This window comes from Parasteatoda tepidariorum, chromosome 2, assembly GCF_982258835.1.
Source record: "Parasteatoda tepidariorum strain Cologne lab strain chromosome 2, Ptep-v5.0, whole genome shotgun sequence".
NCBI lineage: Eukaryota > Metazoa > Arthropoda > Arachnida > Araneae > Theridiidae > Parasteatoda > Parasteatoda tepidariorum.
In genome coordinates, this window is record NC_141756.1 from 101206584 (window position 1) to 101221423 (window position 14840).

The following is a 14840-nucleotide window of genomic DNA, read 5'->3' on the forward strand; positions in this document are numbered from 1 at the left end:
CGGTTAGCCTGGTGGCAAGGAGACTCTAACCCATGATCCATCTACCACTGAGGATATTTTTAGTCAGCACTGTGGTTGGTGCAAGCGGGATGTGGAATTCGTATCGACTGGGATTCGAACCCGGTTCGCCACATTGAAGGCGAACGCTCTATCCCCTGATTAATCGCGGCTCACGCTGTCCTCCTTTGATCAGAACATGAATTAAATTGCCGCAGTTTTTTCTGGCCAGTTCTCAAATAATTGGCATTCAGGCTCACTATTCAGTTCGCCAAAGTACAACAACAGAAATTCTTCTCTTGCATTCTTAGTTTTGGCCATGACTCACCCTTACTTGAAATGCACTTATCCTGTTACTATAGCAACCACCATGCGCTCAACGCAGTGATGGTGCGTGTTCCGAGAGACGGACAGTACTGATTTTTCTCACTCTGCCCCTTGCGGAAGTTCTGATTTGTAGTTATCTGTGTGCTTGAAACAGTCTTGTCTCGCATTTAAAAATCAACTTGTTATTTTACTAATTCTGATATTTTACAAATACACGGTTTCATTGCATTTTTAGTAAGTATGCGCTTTCTTAAAGATGCTTTTTGATATTCGTTTTTTTTTTCTCCATCATATCAAATTGTAAAAAAAAAAAAAAATTATTTCTTTACCTCTGTGAAAGATAAAATGGTGTGTTTATGCTATAACGGACACTTGGGTCTATTTCCTATTGGCCTCAGAAATGCCAGAATTGCTACTCTCTTATCGTTACCCAGTGAACACCTATGGCTAAGCCACGGCGGTGGAGTAGCGTCGCCCACGTCAAACAACCACACACACACCACAATCACACAGAAGAACGAAAGAAACATCCATGCCCTGATTGGGATTAGAACCCTCAACCATCGGCTCCGCAGTCAGAAACGCTAACCACTCGGCCACCTGGTCGACCTCATAATGAATATAAATATTTCAATTTAGAAGGTGAATTACAACAAGAAGTATTATTGAAAAGTATTTCTACTTTACTTTTATTTGAAATTGAACTTAAATACACATAGTTTATTAAAAATTTGTTAAATATTAATGTTACAATAAGTTACAATAAATCTTATCTAAATACAAAAATATTTTCTATTATAAATTTTTTAGTTTAATAAATGACACTTTGCATTATTTTCATATAATTTAATAAACTGATAAAACTATACAAAAACTATAATAATTTCACAAAACTCGCATTTACAGGTAGATAAACTTATTCGACCTCTTTCGTCACTGCTTCATTTAAATGTGGTCCCTCAAGGTTCTGATCATCATGCCATAAAGAATTACTTTAGAACAGACAAATAACGTAAATATTTTTGAAAAAAAGATGAAAAGTTTCTCAAGTATGAAGTGGCGTGACTCTAGAAGCATAAACCGGTTGAGGGAGGACATTCTCCCCCCCCCCCGCCTCTTTTCTCACAATAAGTATAGTTTGTCTATGTAAAGAACTCCCCTAGCCATTCGTCTAGAGCAGAGGCGTTGACTATTATGGTTACGAGGTTTAAATATTTCAAGTAAGGGTGTTGCTCCATTATTTAAGACAGGCGCCGGCTCTGGTCGGCATGAGAAGGTCAATCAAGGGAAAAAGAAGCACCATTTCTTGTTTCCATAGCAGCAGACGACTTTAGACTTCGTAGCAAGGGGAGTTCCTTCTATAGACAAACTATATATCAGCAGCGGATATCTTAGTTCAGCATTGTAAATCGCAAAACAGAAAGTAATATTGCACTAAATACAAAAAACATTTAAAAAAAGACTTTTTTTCCCGTTAGAGAATTTTCAAACATTCGATATGAGAACAGTTTAAAGAATGTTTTTTTAAGATTTATTAAATTTTCAGTTGATTATCTTTATTAATTTTTTTTCTTTGCGAAAATGCAAAAGTTTTATAATAAAAAGAAGGTAAGCAGTGATTTTTTTTTTTTTTTTTTACTGGAACAGAAAAATGAACGCTTTCATTTGTAAAATGTTGATAGTTTCCTTTTTGAGCAACTTGGAAATGCATTTTCATTTTTTAGTCACTGAAATCAAGGTTTTCTCAAAATTCCTATTCATGGTTTCGAACGAACTTTTTGCGTCATCTTTATATGAACAAACAAGGTGGATGGTTCCAATCTCTGTCCTCTTGTGTCTTCTAAATGTACGTGTCTGTAACCTGTAATTAAAATTGATTCTATCAACAGGAGCCAGGGCTTAATTTCAAGAGGAAGAAGTGTTCAGCTTGAAAAAATTAATAAATATATTACCCATTAGCAAAATGGGTGTTGTTTTAGGTTTGAAGGCGTGTGCACCTTATTTGGACGTCATCGTACTTTTCAACTGTGTTCAAGAGTAATAGTAAACTGGGCGCATGCGTCGTCATTGCATGCGTTGCTATGGCGACCGCTGCTGTTTGATAATTTTTTTAGAATTCTTTTTTTCACTTTTAATTTTGTTATGCATTAAGTTGGTCAGTTTATTTTTGAGGTATGGGACCAGAGAGATCCCATAAATACTTCTTGAGTTGTGAATAAAAGAGAATTTCATCATTTCAACGATATTTTTGTTTTCATTGTTTTAATTACGAATCTGAAACTCAAACCTTCAGTTCAAACTGGATCGTTTTCGATGCTAATTCAAGTAAATATCACAAATAAAGAGAGTGAAAAAAAAATTTGACAACAACCGTTTTGCCGATGGGTAACCAGTGATCTACTTTCAGCGATTGCAATTTTTAAAAATTGTTTTTTTTTTTTTTCATTTTAAATGTTGCGCATATTCTGAAATTCAGGCATAATCAACATATTTTTTCCTCAATATATAAATTGCTATTTAAGCTAAATAATCACCCTGATGGATTTTATGCAATGAAACACAGTAACAGTTATCCAAATACGCAGCAATGAGATAAATAAACTATAATTAACTCTGAAAAACAGATATAAATTAGGCAAAATAGACTTAACATGTAAAAGTTCGCAGATATTGTTTTTTAAAGTAGATAAAAGTTTGTATATAAAGTCAATATCTTTTAGAACATGTAAAATTTCACTAATAAAAAAGAAGTATTATTATGTGTGAGAATAGCCCTATTTACAGTTTCACGTACAATTTTCAAGTGCAACCGATACTGGTCATACCATGGACTAATTATGGGTCATACGTTAACATCTTCTAGTTGGTGAACCAGATTACCCTTATTGTAATGAACAAACATCTAAGACAGCGTAACAATGACGATAATAACTGGATTTCAATTTAAAATATCTACTCACGGAAAATGGTGCCAAAAACACTAACTGCTGTTTCCTCAAATGTGTCAGAATATTTTGAAAGGTTATGATCTTGAAATTTATGCTGATTTCAAAATTTAAGAGATCTCATATATAGTTACCTTCCACCATGGATGTGCAGGGCAGAGCAAACTGTCCAATGAGGCTGTTGCTTGTCAGGTTTTCATCCTTCACTCGAAAATGGAATATCGCTTCTTCTGGTGCGTTGATGACAAATGTTAAATTTTGATTCCACGTCGGATTGAATCCTAGAAAGAAAAAACTTCCGTTCATCATCTTAATTGAATTCCGATCACTACAGCGATTCTATTTTATTATTAGCGGCTTTCACAGCGAATAGAATGTTTAAATAAGCGTTAATTAGGATAATTCTGTTCGTGATCATTCATCAACTTGATTGAATTCCGATCACAATAGTGACTCCATTATATTATTATCGGCTTTCACAGGGAATAGGATGTTAAAATAAGCGTTAATTAGGGTAATTCTGTAGGTGATCATTCATCAACTTGATTGAATTCCGATCAGTTATAGCGATTCGATTATATTATTAGCGGCTTTCACAGCAAATTAAATGTTGAAATAAGTATTAATTAGGATAATTCTCTTAGTGACCATTCATTGAATATTCGATAATTAAAGTTTCTTTCAATAGTTTCTTTCAAGATAATTAAAGCGGCTTTCACAGCAAATAGAATGTTAAAATAAGCGTTAATTAGGATAATTCTGTTCGTGATCATTCATCATTTTAATTGAATTCCGATCACTATAGCGATTCGATTATATTATTAGCGGCTTTCACAGCGAATTGAATGTTAAAATAAGTATTAATTAGGGTAATTCTCTTAGTGACCATTCATTGAATATCCGATAATTAAAGTTCGTTATCACGATAACTATTCAATTATATTATTATCGGCTTTTACAATGAATAGGATGTTAAAATAAGCTTTAATTAGGGTAATTCCGTTCGTGATAATTCATAATCTCAATTGAATTCCGATCAGTTATACCGATAGCGATTCAATTATATTATTATTGGCTTTCACAGCGAATTGGATGTTAAAATAAGTGTTAATTAGGGTGATTGTGTTTGTGACCATTCATCATCTTAATTGAATTCCGAATAGTTATCACGATAGCTATTCAATTATATTATTATTATCGACTTTTACAGAATAAACGTTAATTAAATAAGCAATAAATAGGGTGCTTCCGTTTGTAGATTCGAACTAAACGAAGTATACTATTTTAAAAAGAAAAAAATTAAAACATTAGAAATGGGCAATTCTTGTGCTTATTAAAAAAAAACTTATTATGTATGGGATTTTGTTTAGGAATATAATTTTTTATCTTACGAAATTATATTTTTTCTGGTTTCCAAAAAGAGCACAAGAATTTTGCAACGATTTAACACGCCCATAAAAAGATTCTAAATTTAATTCTGCAATGAGGATTTCTCTTTGCTTTCTTATTGTTATATACTTGCATGATTCAAGAAACTCACCGTTGTTGCTGATGAACTTAGTTTTGGTCTTTTGCAAATCCAGGGGATGTCCAACAACTTTTATGGAGACATATGGATCCACGACTTCACCGTCAGATGCTTGATTTGGTTTTGGCAAAAATTGTGCACTTATGACCTACGAAGAAAGAAAGATATGTAAGTCTGGCAATGACAGTGGGGTTTGAACTCGTGATTGACGCCTCTTACTTTTATCGTCACGTGTAGCTGTTGCTTTGGATTAGGACTTTTGCTAGGATCGTACTGACCTGTGGAAGAAAAAAATTCTTAATCTATTGAAATATATTTCTTACGATTATGGCAAATATATTTTTTAAATGCAATTTGTGCTGATACTTTTTTTTCTTTAAATCGTAAATTTTAATAGATTTGTACATTTTATAGATTTGTAATTTTAATAGATTTGTAATTTTAATAGATTTGTAACATTTTATATTGCAAGGTTTCCTTTTCTCGATTTTTTAAAAAAAATCTTTTTAAATGGAACAAAAAGAATTTGTTTAAAAATTATTTTTCAATGTTGATTTTAGGTAAAGCTACAAATTTACAAAATTAAAGGGTAATTTAAATGAAACGTGGTCACTTGTGATAATGTGGTCACTTGTAACAGCGCGGTCACTAGCAATACGGTGGATATAGCAGCATTATATAATGCTGATAATAAGAATTGAAAAGGGGGAATGCACATAGTAGCTAAGATCAGAGCTTCAAAACTGTTTCTATGTGAACATTGCCTCTATCATTTTTTATTTATTTTATAACCGTAGAACAGACGACTCAATGTTTTTGGATTTACGACTACTAATGTTCAACTTCGTTGCTTTGCAATTATGAACCCAATCTAGACGGCAAGGAAACTCCTGGACTAAGTATTGGGAGAAAGGTGCCTTCATAAAGGACTTTTTGATGAAACTAACCCGTATTTGCGAGGAGAGGAAAACAACGAGAACCTCCCACTGTTAGCCTGACGAAAAGGGGACTCTAACCCAAGATCCGTCAACCACTGAGGATATCTTATGTCAGCACTGTGGTTGGTGCGAGCCCAGTGCGGAGTTCGTATCGACCAGCCATCGCTGGGATCCGAAACCGGTTCACCTCATTGGAAGGCAAGCACTCTATCCCCTGAGCCACCACGGTTCCGGCTCCATCCGGGGAGGAGCTCCTCAACTGTTTCGGCTCGATGTTTATATTTTCCTCATAAGTTGGGTGAAGCAAGGAAAAAGATTCACCCGATTCTATTACGTAACGAAGTTTGCTTCGTCTATTTATGAGAAAACGGAAATCTCTTCGCTCATTTCAATATCGGTTTTTGTTTACATTCAGAACAAAGAAATAGCTTTTACGAGGAAAATATTTACGTTTTGGCTTTCAGTTTGGTCAACAGTTAACTTATAGTGCGGCTTTGAGGAGAACTCCTCTAGGCTGAAAGTCTAGGGCTGTCTGCTGCTATGGTAGCAAGTGAGAGCACATTTCTAATGGGGGTGAAATGGAGGAAAGAAGGTGTTGATTGGTTTACTCACGACGAACTACGCTAAGATTAAGACAAAACTATTTACTCCACACCCCTGTTCGAAGTGACCTTTCCTCGTAACCATAGTGCCCGCCACGAAATGAGACGAGTGTCTGGAGGAGTTCTCTTGAAAGTCACACTATAGCTACGTCATAAAATGAAAGTTGTCCATTATCGGTTCATCGCTACCCGGTGAATCAGTTAGGCTAACCTTTCTTGTCTTGTTTTAATTCTTCTGTATATGATTTATGTATTTTATATTGTATATTATGTATTATATTCTTTTCCTGGACTTTGGCGAAATCTTTGGGGTACAGACAGAGCAATTTTAGACTTTTATCTTGCTCTGTCGATAGAAAAGGTTTTGCTTTTATGACTTCCGGAGCATGTATTTCTTTCAATTCCTTTCGGATTCACTGCTGCTTAGCGCGTTTTCCCATTGGAAGTATTATTATTCTTAATCGCTTTTAAATTTTTGAATTCTTTACTTAATTAGGCTAACCCTGTCATACAAAAATCGCCGAAGTATACATAAATGCATGTTATAACAAACCATTTTCAATGAGGTATTTTGGTTTTAGGACATATCCGCATCTTCCATTTTGAGCAAATTTCGCTTCGTTTATGTACATTGGCTGATCCCATGTCTGGTAGTTGAGTGCAACTAGAATGAAGAAAGAAAAATGTTCAAATGAAACTATAAGAAAACGTAATGAGCATTAAAAAAATTGTTCCTTTTCGCTATCCAGAATACTTGTAACTTTAAAAATTCTATTTCCTAGGAGTTAAAGATTTTGCCATGAATGGTTGACCATGTAAAGTTAAGCTGCCCTGACTCTAGGTATTAAAATTCGTCGTAAGATGGAACTAACCAGCATTAGCGTTACATGAAGAGGAAAACCATGAAAAAAACCACCCACAGTTATCATGACGGCAAAGAGGCTATAACCCACGATCCGTCTACCACTGAGGATATTTTACGTCAGTACTGTGGTGGTCAGTGTAAGCCGGAAGCGGAATTCATATCACTCAACCATCGCTGGGATTCGAACCCGGTTCAGATCATTGGAAGGTGAATGCTCTATCCCCTGAGTCATCACAGCCCGCTTTTGGATGATTGACCGAGTAAAGCTAAGCGGCGCTGGACCCCCAGCACCGCTTAGCTTTAAAGCTTTAGCTTAGCTTAGCTTAACTTTAGCTTAGAGGTTAAAATTCGTCGTAAGACTTCCGGATTACAACTTCCGACTTATTTTTACGCCTAAGCTTGAAAATATAAACGCACCATCCAATATAATTATACTCGTAGTCTTTACAATATAACACGTTCTTTAAATCTAACTTTCAACAAAACAAACAACTAATGAAATTGGCAGGCTCCGCAAGCTTGCTATGATGCTACCCAAAAAATAACAAACGGTGCTATTTTACACTAATATAGCCAACTAAGAGATAACTTTCAAATCATGGCTAACCTTATACTCTATTTATGCTGTGATATTAATTTTGATATGCTTGTTTTAGGGTCACGACCTGTTAGAATTTATAAATTACAAAAATCCCTTATGAATGATAAAACTACGCTTAAAATTAAACACAAATCACGAAAATAAAACTTCCTAGAATATTAAGCCTGTTCACACATCGTCTCGTACGCGTAACATGAGCGGAGGGATACACCGGTAGTGTTCTGTGGGTTGTCTACGGCAAGAACTCACCTCGCCACAAAGTCGGAGGCCGTCTGCTGCTATGGAAACAAGAATAGCTCATTTCAGGAAGGGTAGCTTCTCTTCAATCTAGGCCTAACACAATAGACCAACAAAAAAAAAGATTCCCATTCTCTCGCCGGCCCGAATCATAACCTGTCCTAAACAATGACCCTACTTGAAATAGTTATACCTTGTTACCATAGCCACAGCCACGCGTCCAGACGAATGGCTAGGGGAGTTCTTACTTTAGACAAACTATAAATTTCTTCCGATTTTAGGAAGCTTGTTATTGTTTACATTCAGTCAACCATCTATTAAGATTATGTTTTTCAATGCTTAAATTATTATTTAAGATTCTTTTAACTGTATAGTTGACAAGGTGCGTAGCCAAATCTTTCAACAAAAAATAAGCACCTTTTAAGTACTTTTCAAGCACTCAAAAATATTTTTAAGCACTATATGCATTAACAAAATACAAAGTAATCTTCAAAGTCTTTACATGATCGTGATAATATAACTAGTCTCTCACAAAGATCTCTTTTCTTAATTATATTAGCCATTATAAAATGATCAAGAGATTTTTTGGTTCAATATCAGAGGGTGGAAAATGAAGCCTGAAATTGAGAATATCTTGCAAAATGTAGCAGAGTTGCACATAAGAGTACACTAATTTCACCAAATCAAGTTCAGTAGATGCACATGCGGACTCTCAAGAATTTCATCAAACATGTAAAATATTTTTATTTTATTTTATAACCGTCGTTGAACAGCCGACCCAATTTCATGGGTTTACGACTACTTACGTTCAACTCCGTAGCCTTGTAATTTTGAACCAATCCAGAAGACAAGGAAACTCCAGGATCAGTACCCCCAGAGGTATTGATTTGTTGTGGGAACATGGAGGACTTTGAGACTCGACAGATTTAACGTGCATCAGTCACCATTTACTACACGGGGAGTCTTCGGTCGGCGAGGATCGAACTCACGATCTCTTGGATATGGGCCCAGCGCCCTACCGACCAGGCTATCCCGGCTAACCTATATGCTAACGATACACCAAAATTGTGGTTGAATGAATTGTGAAAACGTTGAATAGAACAATGTGAAAAGCAGGCTTTTACATAATACATGGCGAAAATCGACATTCCCTTTTCGAAAATCTCATTTTGGAAAAAGGAAAATTAAGCACTTTTTAAAAACACCCAATGAAAAAAGCATCTTTAAGGGCTTTTAAAAAACGATAATCAAAAATAAGCACCTTTAAGCACTTTTTAAAAACGCTGCGCACCATGATTGATTGCAGTAGAGTTGATTTGTTAATCATTGAAATTCCCCCGTTTTAGAAAACTTTTGAAATGACTTATGTGATAACAAGTCCTTGAAGCTTCTGAAACCATTTTATTTCTGTAAGACGTCGAAATGTAGAGGAAAGTGAGGTAAGACCGGTTCTTCCGATCCCTCTACTCTTCTGCTTAGATGTATGGGAATGCATTATGATGCTTCCTCCTTCCAAAATATTTTTGGCAATTAGATGATCTAAACTATATTTTAAAATTTCCAGTATGCTTATTATTAAGCACTATGTTTAGTGCAGTTTTGAATTCCATATAGTTTCCAAGTTTGAAAATTTTTAATCGAGTTGAAAATCAAGACAAAAACGTTCTTCTTAAATCAATAATCCTAAGACACTGAAGCAAAGTAGTAGGATATTATTTGCTAAAAAAAACTTCATTTGCTTCAAAAGTATACAAATTAGAAACAACAGATGACATGTTTATAGAGCTCAAAAAAAAAAGTTCTAAAACCCAGTATTAAGACTTGCCAGAAGTGAATGAGAAAACAATTTCTTCTCCTTGAATAAGAAGAAATTTTTTCTCATTCATGTCTGGCAAGTCCTGAAAATGGGAGCCTGTTTCTGAGCCCTTGAAACATGTCGACAATTCTTTCCAGTTTGAATATTTTTAAAACGAATGAAGTTTTTAATCAACAACGTAATTCTTATTCCTATAATTTTATTTTATTTTATAACCGTCATTGAACAGCCGACTCAATTGTTTTGGGTTTACGACAACTAATGTTCAACTCCGTAGCCTTGTAATTTTGAACCCAATCCAGAAAGTAACGGTGGTTCCAGGATCAAGTATTGGGAGAAAAAAAGGAGGACTTTTTGATGGAACTAACCCGCATTTACGTCACATGGCGAGGGAAACCACGAAAACCTTCTACGGTTAGTCTAATGGCAGAGATACTGTAACCCATGATCCGTCTACCATTGAGGATACTTCACGTCAGCAATGCGGTCGATGTGAGCCGGGTGCGGAATTCGTACCGACCTGCCATCGCCGGGATTCGAACCCGGTTCGCGTCATTGGGAGACGAATGCTCTATAACCTGAGCCCCTACGGCTCTATTCCTATTATTATCTAGATTTATTTATTTATTTTTATAACCGTCGTTGAACAGCCGATCCAATTTTTGGGTTTACGACTACTAATGTTCAAATCCGTAGCCTTGTAATTTTGAACCCAATCCAGAAGACAATGGAACTGCTGGATCAAGTTTCAGGAGAAATTTGCCTTCGTGGAGAACTTTTTGATTTAAACTAAACCCCCTTTGCGTTATATGGAGAGGAAAACAGCGAAAACCACCCATGCTAAGGGGATTGACTCCGGAAGGCTAAGAGACTTTAACCCATGATCCGTCTAAGACTGAGGATATTTCACGTCAGCAATGTGGTCGGTGTGAGCCGGATGCGGAATTCGTACCAACCAGCCATCGCCGGGATTCGAACACGGTTCACCTCATTGGGAGACGAACGCTCTATAGCCACCACGGCTATATAGGAATAATAGGAGGATATTATTAGGATATAGAGCCACCACGGCTATATATAATAATAGGAATAGAGCCACCACGGCTCTATTCCTATTATTATCCTCTCGCTAATAGTAAAAGTGCCTGTTGCCATGGGCAAAATGATAGTTTACTCCTCCTTTAGTTTTTCTGCAACCATTCATAAAAATTCTCATTTAAAATTCTACAACCATAATTTTTTGTGTGGATATTTTACATCATATAAACACAATTTGTTCTTTTTTGGGAATTTATTTGAATATTTTATATGTATATATATAAAAAAATCGAATAAATATTAAAGGTGTGTTTACCTAGCTGACATCCCAAATTCCAGAAAGGAATTGGATCGTAATTTCCCGAATCTGTCCTCGTGCCTTTGGGATAGATTCGTGAAATATTCTTCTTGTTGTAATTCACAAATTGTTGTCCTTCATAATATCCAAGGTTGAGTGCCACGGTTTCTTGGAAGGAAGCCATCTCATTGAACCTCCCTATCAAGTGGAACATTTAATGATGTTAGTTCATGGACAAACTAATATGGAAGAATGGGTTGAGACAATTTATTCTTCACACAATAATTGAGTTTCAAAAAATATATTTTAATTCGTATTATTTATCCTCATGAGCTGAATTAGACAGCATAAAATTTATGCAGCAAAAATTATTCTTTTGTAATTAACATCCTGACGGGATTATATTTATCGACAACTTTCAATAATCAAAAGGTACCTCATGTTCAAGATGGAATCAAGTTAACAAGTCTTATATACTAGTGAATTGGTATTTAATATTTATAGTGGTAGTTACGCCACAATCCTTTATTAAAATTACTTTTTTATAAATGTACAGTGTGCAAAATGGAACACCCTTCACAACTTTTGGCCTAAAGATCGAATTTTCACGTACCAGTAATGAATCTTAAGGCCATAAATATACTAATCAATTAGTGAAAGTGAAACCAGAATCAAAACACGTTTTTTTAAACATATCTTCCGACGGATCTTCAAAATTAGGAGGCCAAAAGTTTGGTCAGAAGCGCCGTCGTAAGTTTGGACACCCAAATTTTAATTTTTCTTTTCGCGTATTTCTCACGAACTTTTTAAGCGAATTGAAAATTCTTTGCATACAATTATGAAATTCGTTTACCAAAAGATAGTTCCATGCAAAAAAAATAATTCTTAATAATTATTTATTATTTTAGCAGTCGAAAAAAATGTTAGATTGTAAGGTGTAAAAATCTTTACATCTTTTTAAAGAATGCAATTTTATCTGGCAATTTAAATGAATTAGGAATTTCTTCAAGATAAAGAAATCGAATTATAAATATAAGACTTGTATAAAATTTTATAAGAAGAGTTTTAATCCCGCTTACTGACCGCAGCCAGTGATGCTTGACTCATTGTGCTATTGGGAACCGTGTGTCTTTTAAGATTGTAGTATATCTACCACTACAAAAATATAATTCCAATTCACTAGTATATAAGTCATGTTAACGCGATTCTATGGTGGGGTACTTTGTCATACATGAAGGTTGACATGGCCTATAGCTTCTCTTTTCACATTGGTGACCTTCGAACGTGATGTGAACACGCCTACCTTGACAGAAACTCCCACTACGATTTGAACACGCCCTCTTCCATGGAATGTCCACATTAAACAGTTGACTTGCTACTTGTGACTGCGACATTATCCTCCTCACGCTGTTGCTTCTCAGTCTCGATCACACCCGACGTGTAATGCAACGTATACTCTCGACTGCTAAACGCAACACAGGAGCGACCATGACCCTGAACTTAATACAGCCCTCACGGTCAGCACTCAAAAAGCACGATGATCCTAATGCAGCTCTCCCGACTTCTCACAAAACAGCAATGAACCAAGTAGTGGTATCCGTACATCGAATTCTATCGCAGATATAATTCTGGTGGGAGAGTGCTGTAGTGTATCTACCACTACAAAAATATAATTCCAATTCACTAGTATATAAGACTTGTTAACTCGGCTCTATGGTGGGGTACTTTGTCATAGATGAAGGTTGACATTGTCGATAACAACTCTCCTCACAAAGATCAATAAATGGAGAGGTTCTTGGATAGAATAGGAGATGCTGGGTATATGTAAAAGATGCGTTTATTGGATGGTATTTTCGGCTAAAGCTCGCTTAACTCCATAGAGTTAACTCTATGCTTAACTCACGCCACAGAACTACACCCCTGCACGGGATTAAAGGGGGTGGGGAATCTTACTCAGTTCTAAAGTGTAAAACGAACAGGGGGACTCATTAACGTACAACATAATACACTACGCTAATGCTCATTACGCAAGTCAAAATTCTTAATGGTCCCGCAAAACATTTTGATGGCTTATGTTGGTTTCAGTGCGATTCCTGATGGTTCCACATCATTTGATGGTTACCATCATCCAACATTTTCGGTTGTGCGTTTATGGTTTTTGATATGCCCACAAACTTCCATTATTTCATGATGGAAAATGGTACTTTAATACTATGATGGTTAGCCATCAAGAGAAGTTTGATTCTCATGGCCCAACCATCCATGATGGTTTAATGGGAATTCTTGTTGGTTCTCAGAAATATACCACCAAAACAATTTTTTTTTATGTTGGATCATCATAAATCAGTCCAAATTCCTACATTGGAGTAATGGTTTTTCATGATGGTTCAAACATTTGATTTCTAAGAAATAATGATGGAGATTTCTGATGGTTCTCCATGAACAAACCATCAAAACAAGTTGATATTCTTATGTTGGACCATCATAAATTATTCCGAATTCCTACATTGGGACGATGGTTACTTATGTTGGTTGCCATCAAAAATATAATGGTTCATGATGGAATTATTGATGGTTACCATCAAGATTATGTTTTTACTTCAATGGAAAACCATCAAAAATTTTGACTTTAAGGTGATTGGACTTGTTTAATTAAAGGAAAAAAACACTTAGCTTTTCTAGTAAGATTCAAATGAAAAGAAACAAAACTAATAGAGGATGGTGTTAAAAAAATTACTTACAGGTTTCGTCACATTCTGCGAAAGAAGTGAACCTCCGAGCGGAGAAATAATTCACCAAATCAGAAAGTTCCGGTGAAATACCTTTTGCATGACTCTAAAAACATTTCAATGGTTATAAAAACAGATTATTATGAGCACAAATTTTTGTACATTGTTTTATTTCGCTCACTCAGAATATGTTCCCAAAGCTTAATGCACAAATGATTGTTAATTAAGCAGCTTATTATTTTTTTTATAGATTTTAAAAGTATCCTTTTATTATTTATTTTTATAACCGTCGTTGAACAGCCGACCCAATTTTGGTTTACGACTACTACTGTTCAAATCAGTAGCCTTGTAATTTTGAACCCAATCCAGAAGACAAGGGAACTCCTGGATCAAGTTTTAGGAGAAATTTGCCTTCGTGGTGGACTTTTTGATTAAATTAACTCGCATTTGCGTTGTATGGAGAGGAAAATAGCGAAAACCACCCACGATAAGGGGATTGACTCCTGGCGGCTAAGAGACTCTAACCTATGATCCGTATAAAACTGAGGATATTTCACTTCAGCACTGTGGTTGGTGCGAGCTGGGTGTGAATTCGAATCGGTCAGTCATCGCTGAGACCAGCAGTCTATCCCCCACTGCTCTATTATTTATTTATTTGTAAAAATTCCGTTTATTTTCTATTGAATTTACACCGTTTTAAAGTATGAATGTCGGTCTATGCTTTTTTGTAGACGCTGTTCGAGCCATGGGCCGGAACTCAATTTCTTTTAAGGAAGAAAAAAGCGTGTTTATTGATTACATTTGAGAACAGAAACAAAAATTATTTATGTTAATAGCTAACAAAGTGTATATTTTGAGTTTAATCTCCAGCTAGGTTAAACATCTTCCCCTCAGTCCCAGAAAAACTCAGAAGATGCGA

General features: G+C 35.5%; 1 protein-coding gene across 4 annotated transcripts in view; it reads right to left on the reverse strand.

Annotated features, from left to right (window-relative positions):
- Positions 1–984: 984 nt before the first annotated feature.
- The window catches only part of LOC107439279 (1-phosphatidylinositol 4,5-bisphosphate phosphodiesterase zeta-1), an 80710-nt gene continuing 66854 nt past the window's right edge, over positions 985–14840 (reverse strand). For all 4 annotated transcript variants that reach the window (XM_087157892.1, XM_087157890.1, XM_087157891.1 and 1 more), the window contains exons 16-22: positions 13934–14027; positions 11211–11390; positions 6891–7001; positions 5017–5075; positions 4810–4945; positions 3404–3550; positions 985–2185 (exon numbers count right to left, since the gene is read on the reverse strand). In XM_087157892.1, the coding sequence (XP_087014018.1) occupies positions 2082–2185; positions 3404–3550; positions 4810–4945; positions 5017–5075; positions 6891–7001; positions 11211–11390; positions 13934–14027 (831 nt within the window). In that variant the 3' untranslated portion in view covers positions 985–2081. The remainder of the gene's footprint in view (positions 2186–3403; positions 3551–4809; positions 4946–5016; positions 5076–6890; positions 7002–11210; positions 11391–13933; positions 14028–14840) is intronic.